The sequence below is a fragment of the Apodemus sylvaticus genome, chromosome 9, assembly GCF_947179515.1.
Source record: "Apodemus sylvaticus chromosome 9, mApoSyl1.1, whole genome shotgun sequence".
Classification (NCBI taxonomy): Eukaryota; Metazoa; Chordata; class Mammalia; order Rodentia; family Muridae; genus Apodemus; species Apodemus sylvaticus.
The window spans coordinates 83734378-83746994 of record NC_067480.1 but is presented as its reverse complement, the minus strand read 5'-3'; the positions used below and the strand labels follow the sequence as shown (position 1 = coordinate 83746994).

At 42.1% G+C, this 12617-nt stretch overlaps 1 protein-coding gene across 2 annotated transcripts in view; it reads left to right on the top strand.

The window, feature by feature from the left end:
* Positions 1 to 12617, top strand: part of LOC127692852 (24-hydroxycholesterol 7-alpha-hydroxylase) — a 92466-nt gene that overhangs the window by 36980 nt on the left and 42869 nt on the right. For both annotated transcript variants that reach the window (XM_052193449.1, XM_052193448.1), the window contains exon 7: positions 3903 to 3993. In XM_052193449.1, coding sequence (XP_052049409.1) covers positions 3903 to 3993 — 91 coding nt within the window. The remainder of the gene's footprint in view (positions 1 to 3902; positions 3994 to 12617) is intronic.

The following is a 12617-nucleotide window of genomic DNA, read 5'->3' as shown; positions in this document are numbered from 1 at the left end:
TAGGTCAGCTAAACAGTCCCATAATGCCTAAAGAAATAGAAGGAGTCATAGAAAGTCTTCCAACCAAAAAAAGCACAGGACCAGATGGTTTCAGTGCAGAATTCTATCAGACCTTCAAAGAAGAGTTAACACCAATACTCTTCAAATTATTCCACAAAATAGAAACAGAAGGAACACTACCCAATTCCTTCTATGAAACCACAATTACGCTGATACCAAAACCACACAAAGATCCAACAAAGAAAGAGAACTTCAGACCAATTTCCCTTATGAACATCGATGCAAAAGTACTCAATAAAATTCTTGCCAACCGAATCCAAGAACACATCAAAACAAACGATCATCCACCATGATCAAGTAGGCTTTATCCCGGGAATGCAGGGTTGGTTCAATATACGGAAATACATCAATGCAATCCACTACATAAACAAACTCAAAGAAAAAAACCACATGGTCATTTCATTGGATGCTGAAAAAGCATTTGACAAAATTCAGCATCCTTTCATGCTTAAAGTCTTGGAAAGAACAGGAATTCAAGGCCCATACATAAACATAGTAAAAGCAATATACAGCAAACCAGTAGCCAGCATCAAACTAAATGGAGAGAAACTTGAAGCAATCCCACTAAAATCAGGGACTAGACAGGGCTGCCCCCTTTCTCCTTATCTTTTCAATATTGTACTTGAGTTACTAGCTCAGGCAATTAGATAACATAAGGAGGTCAAAGGGATACAAATTGGAAAGGAAGAAGTCAAACTATCATTATTTGCAGATGACATGATAGTTTACCTAAGTGACCCAAAAAACTCCACTAGAGAACTCCTACAGCTGATAAACAACTTCAGCAAAGTGGCAGGTTATAAAATCAACTCAAGCAAATCAGTGGCCTTCCTATACTCAAAGGATAAGCAGGCTGAGAAAGAAATTAGAGAAATGACCCCCTTCACAATAGCCACAAAGAGTATAATGTATCTTGGGGTGACTCTTACCAAACATGTGAAAGATCTATATGACAAGAACTTCAAGACTCTGAACAAGGAAATGGAAGAAGACCTTAAAAAATGGGAAAACCTCCCATGCTCATGGATCGGTAGAATCAATATAGTTAAAATGGCCATTTTGCCTAAAGCACTATACAGATTCAATGCAATACCCATCAAAATCCCAATTCAATTCTTCACAGAGTTAGAAAGAGCAATTATCAAATTCATCTGGAATAACAAAAAACCCAGGATAGCTAAAACTATTCTCAGCAACAAAAGAAATTCTGGGGGAATCAGTATCCCTGACCTCAAGCAATACTACAGAGCAATAGTGTTAAAAAACTGCATGGTATTGGTACAGTGACAGGCAGGAGGATCAATGGAACAGGATTGAAGATCCAGAAATGAACCCACACTCCTATGGCCACTTGATCCTCGACAAAGAGGCTGAAAACATCCAATGGAAAAAAGATAGCCTTTTCAACAAATGGTGCTGGTTCAACTGGAGGTCAGCATGCAGAAGAATGCGAATTGATCCATCCTTATCTCCTTGTACTAAGCTCAAATCCAAATGGATCAAGGACCTCCACATAAAGCCAGACACTCTGAAGCTAATAGAAAAGAAACTGGGGAAGACCCTTGAGGACATCGGTAGAGGGAGAAAGTTTCTGAACAGAACACCAATAGCGTATGCTCTAAGATCAAGAATTGACAAATGGGACCTCATAAAATTACAAAGTTTCTGTAAGGCAAAGGACACCATCAAGAGGACAAATCGGCAACCAACAAATTGGGAAAAGATCTTCACCAATCCTACATCAGATAGAGGACTAATATCCAATATATATAAAGAACTCAAGAAGTTAGACTCCAGAAAACCAAACAACCCTATTAAAAATGGGGTACAGAGTTAAACAAAGAATTCTCACCTGAAGAACTTCAGATGGCGGAGAAACATCTTAAAAAATGCTCAACTTCATTAGTCATTAGGGAAATGCAAATCAAAACAACCCTGAGATTTCACCTTACACCAGTCAGAATGGCTAAGATTAAAAATTCAGGAGACAGCAGGTGTTGGAGAGGGTGTGGAGAAAGAGGAACACTCCTCCACTGCTGGTGGGGTTGCAAATTGGTACAACCACTCTGGAAATCAGTCTGGGGGTTCCTCCGAAAACTGGGCACCTCACTTCCAGAAGATCCTGCTATACCACTCCTGGGCATATACCCAGAGGATTCCCCACCATGTAATAAGGATACATGCTCTACTATGTTTATAGCAGCCCTATTTATAATTGCCAGATGCTGGAAAGAACCCAGGTATCCCTCAACAGAAGAGTGGATGCAAAAAATGTGGTATATCTACACAATGGAGTACTATTCAGCCATTAGAAACAATGAATTCATGAAATTCGTAGGCAAATGGATGGAGCTAGAGAACATCATACTAAGTGAGGTAACCCAGACTCAAAAGGTGAATCATGGTATGCACTCACTAATAAGTGGTTATTAACCTAGAAAACTGGAATACCCAAAACATAATCCACACATCAAATGAGGTACAATAAGAAAGGAAGAGTGGCCACTTGTTCTGGAAAGACTCAGTGAAGCAGTATTCAACAAAACCAGAACGGGGAAGTGGGAAGGGGTGGGTGGGAGGTCAGGGGGAGAGAAGGGGGCTTACGGGACTTTCGGGGAGTGGGGGGGCTAGAAAAGGGGAAATCATTTGAAATGTAAATAAAAAATATATCGAATACAAAAATTTTAAACAAACAAACAAACAAACAACAACAACAAAAAAAAAAGAATTGCATTACATAGCAACTAATCCCAATAGGCCAAAAGAAAGAATTTACAGATGTGCTTGGGTGAAATGTGGCTTTATTTTTCTTGTGGTGAACTCTTATACTCTGTCTTATTTTAAATTTATTTTAATTTGGGGGAGTGCTGGATATTGAACCCATGGCCTTGTTTGTCCATACAATACAAGTGTCTTACCATTGAGTTACCTAGCTCCTCATGGTTTACTTAATGAGATTTAAGAGTGACTACCCGGAATTATTTAAAATTAATATGCTTCATGGGCAAGAAGAAAATTTCCTGGTTCATTCTCGCATATTCTCTCTGGCCCTCCACATAGCCTAGCTGTACAGGCCTGGCTGCTATGACATTCATGTGTAAACCAAGTTGTCCTTAAACTTGCAGCAATCCCCCTGCCTCTACTTCCCAAATGCTAAGACTATAGCTGTGTGCTACCAGTCTCTGCTGCTTCATTTGCATTTTAAGGAAATTAAATCATAACAATACTTTCCTGGTGTATTAACATTCTTAAGTATTGTGATTTGTTCTGAATATTTAATGTATGTCTGCATGACATTTTATGTTGCTTGCTAGTAAACACAATCCAGAACTTTCCCTAGTTCAACAAAGACATTCCATATAAATACTATAGCTAAACTACAGCAGTAGTCGTATATGTGACCTCTAAGAGATATATGATACAACTCTTGCTTATAAAATCTAGTTGTTTTTAGCAGTGATATTTATTAGCATGCTTTAAAAAATGTTTTTCCCTCTTTATTTTTATTTTATTTGTATGAGTGTTTTACTTGCATATGTTTCAGCACCACATGTGTGCAATGCCCACAGAGGCCAGGAGAGGGCGTCAGACCCTTCAGAACTGAAATTACAGATGGCTGTGAGCTGTGATGGAGGTTTTGAGACTGGAACCTGTGTCCTTCAGAAGGGCAGTCAGTGCTCTTGAGTGCTAAGCCATCTCTCCAGCTCACAATAGCGTGCTTTTGTGGTTGACTGGAACACTGTTCCTGCTTCTTTCAGCTCTCTATGGCTAACACTAACTCTGCCTGAGTTAGTGTTAACTTGTGAGATGGTTTCATCTTGTATATGTTTCTCTTTTTGCAGATTGCGTTCTGGACACTTGGATATATCCTGTCTCATCCCGATCTCCACAGGACCATTTTAGAAAGCATATCTTCTGTGTTTGGCACTGCAGGTACTAAGTTAACTTACACAATCAAGGACACATTTAGTATTTATGGGTTTGACCTCGAATGTCTACCATGTTTTAAAATCAGGGATCAGGACTGGGGACATGGCTCAGTTGGTAAGATGCCACTGCACAAGGACCTACACTTGTTAATTCTCCAGCACCTACATAAAACAAACAAACAAACAAAAAGCTTGGGATTGTGACACATACTTGTAATCCCAGTGCTTAACGGGTAAAACCATAGGCTGTTATATGAAAATTTAAAGTCATTTGATTTTTTTTTTTGGTGGAAAAATATATAATTGCATAAGATATGATGCCAGTTAAAGTTGTCCCTCCCTTGCTTCCTGTATAATGGCTAAAAAATATTTTGAAAATATTTTGTTTGGAGTTTTTTTTCCAAACCAAACAAACTTGACTAGCATGGGTGTCTAAGCCATGCCCTGGTCATGGCAGCCTGAGGGGCAAACCCAGCCAGTGTGCTGCACTTTTACCATGTGGAGATGTGAACATCAGAATCATGGAGAACTAGCAGTGCCCGCAGCTGGGATTCCAGAAACAGTCTGGTAAATATGAGGAAAGGCCATTGCCCTACACAGAGCTTCAGGTCTGCAGAGCTGATCAGAGCTGTGCAAAGGTGCCAGAGATGGGCACGCATCTGCAGTTGAGGATGCCTCTGCAGGTGAGTGTGTGCCTGTGGGTGAGTGTGTGTCTGCAGGTGAGTGTGTGTCTATAGGTGAGCTTGGGTCTGCAGGTAAGCTTGTGTCTGCAGGTGAGCTTGTATCAGCAGGTGAGCATTTGTCTGCAGGTGAGTGTGTGTCTGCAGGTGAGTGTGTGTCTGCAGGTGAGTGGGTGTCTGCAGGTGAGTGTGTGTCTACAGATATGTGTGAGTCTGCAGGTGAGCTTGTGTCTGCAGGTAAGTATGTGTCAGCAGGTGAGCTTGGGTCTACAGGTAAGCTTGTGTCTGCAGGTAAGCGTGTGTCTGCAGGTGAGCACGCTTCTACAGATGAATAAATGAACAGCAAGCACCCTGACTCACACGCTGTTCACATTTCCTGGAGTCTTTCCTGACATCAAGTTCTCTAGATTCCTGGCCTTTGGAGAGTACAGGCCAGAATGAGAGTGGTAGGGATAATATGGAGAGCCCAAGAGACTCAGAGGTCACAACTGGAGTGGGACATTAATCTTGAATGTCCACAGGGTTTGAATTGGATCTCCAGTTTAAGGAGATAGAACCCTTTCTCCTTCTGTACCCTGACTTATTCTCAAAACTAGTTATTCTCTCTTAACAGGAAATCATTCCTTCAAATGGGGTTTCGTGGTAATAGCTGTGTCCATTTTAAGTCATTATTGTAGAATGGAAAACAGCTCATAAAAATGTAAACAAAAAAATGCGTCTATGGAGGTAGCTTGGGGGATCTCTGAATAAATAGAATAGCTCCAGAACCATCTATGGCTAAGCTTAAGTAATGGCTCAGAAATTTAGATGTGTGGGAGGCCACGAGGCCATGACATTGAGGAAGATATTTACAAATCTACACAAAGGAAGATGTCAAAGGAAGAATATTAGAGTGTTGCTGTATTATCAAGTACTCTTCAGAAAACCAGTAAGAAATGGTTGTATAGATGGATAGATGATAGGTTGTTACATATGTAACTAGATGATAAATGGATAGATCTAGAAAGATATTTATTTTATATTTTTTAAAGCTTATTTTTACTTTTAAGTATACAGCTATCCATGTATCTGCATGTGAATATAAGCACGGGAGAGCAGGTGCCCCAGATGGGAGTCACATGTCCCGTAGCTGGAGTCACAGGCAGTTCTGAGCCATCTGATGTGGGTGCTAGGAGCTGAACTTGGATCCTTTGTAAGAGAAGCAGCAGCGGCTCTTAACCACAGAGCCATCTCCCCAGCCCCCAGTGAGAGATGTGTTGTGAGAAGTTGCTTGGTGTGATTTCAGAATCTAATCTTACAGCACCTGTCATGCTTGTTCCCTGAAGTCGGTTCAGTGAGTTTAGTGGTTTCTTCACAACTGAATCTATGTGCCTCTGTGTGCATGTCAGGGGCTTTTCAGCATCCTGCCAGTCACTGAGAATCCTGCCTTAGCTCCTGCCCTCTACTTGTGCAGAACCTCATGGCTAGCCCCAACAGGGAGCTTAGTGTGTTTTCAGAGCTTTCTTGAGTATGAGTACAGCCCTAGATGAATAAATGGCCTTTGCTTGTACAGGAATACAGACCTTGTCAAAGCCACTACAGACAACTGGCTCCCGAGACTTTGACTTTCATCTTTGTAATTTACCTGTTTGTTCCATCTACTGTCTACTGCCTCAGGTGGCTGCAAAGGTGACCTTTTAAGATGTTTCTCCCAGCACCCCTCAGAACAGATCCCTACTTTTCTGCTTTAGAAGTGTGGAAAACACCAACAGTGATTACATTCTTCTTGGTGCCTATATTCTGGGAGGAAAGTCAATGGTCAACGTAACACATAAATAAACCAAGACTATTAGCAGGTGTCAGATACTCTACAAAAAATACAACAAGAGTTGAATGTGGACAACTATCAGAGCCAGGTGGGAAGGTATGTTGATTAGGCCATCAGGTTTGGCCGTATTGGCAAGATGGATTTGAGCAAGGACTTGAAGCCCTTTGGGGTTAGACAGCTAGAGGAAGAGACAGCAGGTGTGACCACACTGTGTGACCACAGGCTCTGCCGTTATGTCAAAAAGGTCTTGTCCTCTCTTCCACAGTAGAATGAGTAGGAAATGGATTCACTATGTAGAGAGGAATTCTAAGGTTCTGTCCATCTCTACTGAGGCCTTTCTCTTTCCCCTGACAAGCATATGCCCTGCTCACAATCCCCTTTTTTTCTAACCTCAAGAACTTGTCTAGTTCATGACTTTAGCTTTTCATTTTATTTGGCTGTCTGCTCCCGAGTAGTTTCTAGAAGTTTCTAATATGAAGAGCTCATTCTTCACAGATCCCAGCAGACACTCTGGGAACATGCGTCTTGTCCCATCACTTTCCTCTCTCCCTTTTCTGATGCTGTAGCAACCCACGCTCCCTTCTGTCCTGTGACTCTATTGATTTCCCAGCACCTGGCCCCACTTCCATCTCCCGATCTCTGCCTCTGCTTGTCTCTGTGTATCCTCAGCAGGGTTTCCAGCGGGAGCTCACTCCTGCAGATCTAGGCTGCTTTTTTGTTTGTTTGTTTCAGTCTTCATAAATCTGTTAAAATGTTGTGGGATTTCCAGAAGGGCTGGATGTGCTGTGCCAGCAAGGCATAGCCAGAAACTGTGATCCCAGCCAGGCCACAGACTGTCTGGCAAATCCAGTATGCCCACGAATGCCAAGCACACAGTGACACTGGCAAGGGACACTAAATGACATTGTGTCCCTGGGAACTTCAGCCTGTGAAATCTGAAATTGTTGCCAAGCAAATCAAAATCATAGTCTTCTTTTCTTCATATCATTAGCTTTTTCTTCCCCCCTTTTCTGCTTCTTATTTTATTTTTTATTCATGTGCAAGTGTGTGTGTGTGTGTGTGTGTGTGTGTGTGTGTGTGTGTGGCTCCACTTGTTCACTGTGGCGGGGTCTCTCACTGAGTTTGGACTTGTGTTTTCTCAGCCAGCTTTGAAGCCTGCAGTTCTCAAACATCCCCTGTCTCCACCTATTTTGGTGCTGGTGTGGCAGACATTCACTGGACTCCTAGCTTACTGTGGTTCTGGGATCCAAGCTTCAATCCTTGTGCTTGCACAGGAAGCTTTCTTAGTTTAGGCGAGCCATCTCTCCAGCTCACAGCTGGCAATTTTAAACCATAATGTAGTGATTACTGAGGTCTCTGTGTGCTAGCCAGAAACAAATGTTCATTCCCTTTATTGTTATTTTTTTTTTAAATTAATGAATCCACAACAGAAACTTGGATTCTCTGTTTGAAAGAAGTTTCCCCCAGTCCTTCTCCTATGAAGTTTCATCTATTCTCAGAAGAGCATTGCTTTGCCCACAGAACTGAAAAATAAAATTAAATTACTTATCTCTTGGCTTTAAATTAAACTATACATTAAATTGTATATTAGTTATTATTTATTCTTTTAAACATACATTTTTGTTTTGTTTGGATTTTGAGATAGGGTTTTCCGTGTATCCCAGGCTAGCCTTGAACTTACAGGGAAGTCCAGGCTTACCTCAGATTTGCAGGAATCCTCCCAAGTGTTAGGAGCACAGGCTGTACCACCACAGTGGCTTTCAGTTTGTTTGAGTAGGCGTCACATGAACTCAGCCACCACTGGGGTCTACTTTCCTCCTCCTGATGGAACACTGAAGTCCATGTTTAGATGCTCTTGAAACATCTTTTCATTTTCACATTGCATTGTCTTTTCTTTTCTTTCTTTTTTCTTTCTTTCTTTCTTTCTTTCTTTCTTTCTTTCTTTCTTTCTTTCTTTCTTTCTTTCTTTCTTTCTTTCTTCTTCCTTCCTCTCTCTCTCTCTCTCTCTCTCTCTCTCTCTCTCTCTCTTTCTTTCTTTCTTTCTTTCCTTTTTGTATTTTTTCACTTTATCCTCCTGTTTATGTATCCTGCTTCTGGATCTGGAAGCAGAGCATGATGTGTGCCCAGCAGCCCAGCTTTGAGCCATTGTTTTTCTGTTTCAAGAGAGCAGAATGTACCACATCAGGTGATCCACAGGCTCCTTGTGATTTCTACTCCAGGGTGTGCAGTGCCCTCTTCTGGACTCATAAGTGGGTACCTGCACTTATGAGCACATACTTATCACAAACATAAGGCTAAAAAGAAGTCTTAAAAAATATATATATTAGTTTAGAGTCAGAAGTAAAGCTGTTCATTTTCATCCGGTTAGTCACGGATTTGTGACCTCGAAGAAAACAAGAGAAATCTCACCCACAGCCAATAGTATTTTTCTGCTTCTTTGTTTTGTTTTACTTCTGGGCACCATTGTATCCAGATGGAACAGCGATCTTTCGATGGAGTGAACTGACATTGCAGGGTGGCCAGGTGCAAACACAGAATGACCTTGACTTTGATAATACATATAAACTTGTCTGCAAAATAGCAAAGTCCGAACGAAGCCCAGCTCCAGGGTGACAGTCTAGGTGGCCATGGCGCTACCCTCGCTGGCCTCATTAGCTCGCTGGTCCTGTTCCAGTACATCCCAACATTTGCACTGACTCCCAGTTTAGTGGTCCAGGGTCCCTTGCACACAAACTCAGCTCCTCTCCACTTGGATGCATTTTCCCTAGGCTCTTAGCAGCCAATAGCAGCATTCTTGGAAGATTCCATCATGCCTCTTCAGCGGACTTAATAATCTTACTCATTTCTCATTCCCAGCCTGCCAGGGCTCTATGGCTGATAACCAGAGTTATGACTGGAATGGATCTTTTTTTGCCCTTCATGTGACAAATTGACCCAAATAATGAAGAAAAAAAGTCAAGTAATAGAGCCAAGATTACTCCAGTGGAGTTATGGACACAGGACACTCAGTTTATTAAAATGTCTCCATTCCCACTTGAAATCTGATAGCCTGAATCTAATGTGGGGATTTAGACGCTAGTGCATATCATACAGGAAATCTTTCACAAGGCTCATTTTCCTTTGCTAGCCTGGCCTGTATATGCTGGGTTGGGCCTAGGACACAATAAATCTCACAGATGTTTATTGCAACAGTGTTCCTCGGTCGCCAGCCTTGAACACTGTGTCTAACTATTTACAAAAGCAAGAGGTTCCATCTGGCCTACCCTAAATTGCATCTTTTCCAGCCGCAATATATAATTTTATCTTTTTCTCTTTCTTAGCCCTAAGGCTAAAATGGTCCTATTTTGGAACACAAACCTGAGAACTCCAGCCCACGAAACAGCCATGCAGACATCCAGGCATGATAATGGGTTGTCATAGGGCTCCCATTGCTGTGAAGAGACACTATGGCCAAGGCAACTCTTATAAAGGACAACATTTAATTGGGGCTGACCTACAGGTTCACAGGTTCAGTCCATTATCATCATGGCAGGAAGCATGGCAGCAGGCAGGCAGGCATGGTGCTAGAGGAGCTGAGAGTTCTATGTCTTGATCCCAAGACAGACAGAAGACTGACTCTGGCCAAACTTAATCATATATATATGATATATATATATCCTCAAGGCCCACCCCCACAGTGATGCACTTCCTCTAACAAAGCTACACCTCCTAATAGTGCCACTTCCTATGGGCCAAGCATCTTCAAACCACTACATTCCACTCCCTGGACCTCATAGGCTTGTTCAAACACATGAGTCTTATGGGGGCCATACTTAGCCATAGCATAATGCTAAAACATTTAGTTCAACCTCAAAAGTCCCATAGTCTATAACAGTCTCAACAATTTGAAAGTCCAAAGTTCAAGGTCTCCTTTGAGATTCATACAATCTCTTAACTGTAATCCCTTAAAAAAATCAAAATCAAAAGGCAGATCACATACTTCCAACATCACAGGATATACATTACCATTCTAAAATGTCATAGTGAAGAAATACTGGACCAAAGCAAAAACAGGAAACAAGCTGGGCAAACTCCAAACTCTACATCTTCAAAGCAGTATTCAGATCTACAACTCCCTTCATCTTTGCTGACTACAACAACTTCTTCCTCATGGGCTGGTTCCACTCCCTGCCAGCAGCTTGCCTGAGCAGATAGCCCATGGCTCTGGTATCTCAAACATCTTGGGGTATATCAAACAAGGTAACTTCAGTGTTATAGTTTCTTGTTCCAATGTCTGGGATCCAGGTATGACCTTCTGGGCTCCTCTAAAGGGCTTAGGTCACTTCTCCAGCTCTGCCTTCTGTAGCACTCTGGCTGACTCCACTCCACTGCTGCTACTGTTCTTGTTGATTATTCCATGAAACCAGTACCACCAATTTGCTGGAGTCTTCCACTGCAACTACACGTATAGCCTCTCATAGGCTCTCTTCATGGTGCTAAGCCTCAAATCCTTTGCATGACCCCTTCGAGTCCTGGGCTGTTAACTGTACCTGCACCAATGGCTTTCCATGGCCTCTCACAGTGCCAAACCTTAGCTTCTCTCCATGATTCCTTCATGCCTCCAAACTAGTACCACTTGGGTGACTGTTACATATTACCAAATCCAGCTACAGCCATGAGGTATTTCTGGATATCTTTGGAACACAGTTTCCTTGTGCTCTCAGAAAATACTTCTCAGAAGATTTTACTTCAGTGATGCTGGTCTCCTCTTAATCACCACTAATTTCTTAGCTCCAGCTAACCATCATCAATTGTCCCAGTAGTCTCCTTCTAGTCTTACTCTAAAGTCAGAGCCACATGGCTGAAGCTGCCAAGGTCTGCTGCTTGCTGGAGTAGAACATGGCCCCCTTGTTCTAGTATATTATCATCAGCTTTCCATTTTCCAACTCCTTCACTGCCTACGCTTGGCTGTCCTGGAACTTGCTTTATAGATTGACCTTAAACTCAGAGATCTATCTGTGTGGCCCTGTGTCCTGAATTCTGGATTTAAAGTCATATATTACCAGGCCTGGATCTAAGATTTTCTCTACTTGGGACATTCTCTTTCCTAGCCTGACCTTGAATTCAGACACTTGCTTGCTTCTGTCTCCTGGGATTTAAGGTATATACCACCATGCTTGGACCTAAGCTTTTCATGGCCACTGTTCCTCAGGGTCTGGATCAAAAGGCCTATGTCCTCTGTTTCTAGATTGTGCTTCATTCCAGATTAAAAGTCCAAATGAAAACAATAATGTGTGTGTTCGCGCGCACACACACCCACACACCCACACACACACCATATGCATTCATTAATATGGAGGGCTAAATGTAAAATACTAACATTTTATTCATTAGGCTTTTTTTTTAAAAAGGGAAATTAGTATAAAATTAGGAACTAGCTCTCTAGGCTCAACTTTGGTAGGAATCATTGTCATATGACACTAGCGCTTGCTTTTCAGAGGTTGTCACATGATTTTATTGCCAGCCGCTGTTCTTCATGGACATTGACTGACCTTAATGCATGCACTTCACCTTTAACTGTCTTCAGCAGACTGGCCTTTGAATGTAGAATGTTTGCCTCTGTGCAGGAGAGCAAACAGAAGTAAGCGCCCAAAATTTCAAAAGTTAAGAAGGAACCTGCGGGCTGTAGGAATGGGAGTTTTAGATTTCCAGAGAATGTGTTTTGTGCTTTTCTTCTTCCTTTGCCTTTTCTTAACAGTACAGTGACACCTGCCCTAGAATGCAGAGCCTGGAACAGGGGATTACTGCCCAACCTCACCTCACAACCTACTTTCTGATCTGTCTCTTTGAATCCGATGACTCAGCACTGTCCGCCATTTTCCCCACCTTCTGCTGAACACAGGCAGAACTTTCTGCAGTTATTAGTTAGGCTCTTACAGACTGTTATTCCAGTGTCACTGGATAATCAAGGTTCCCTTTTGGGGAACTGATAAAAGGAAATTAAAAGCAGAATCAGGAAGAACCTTGAGGACCATCTTTTATTAGAGTTTGAGAGGAGCACAGCAGGCAAGCTTTATAGAAGCCATGGCAACAGCTGAGAGGAGGAAGATGGGTAAGAGGAAGGAATTATGTCCTGCCTCCTGGGTTCTGGTTGGCAGGGGA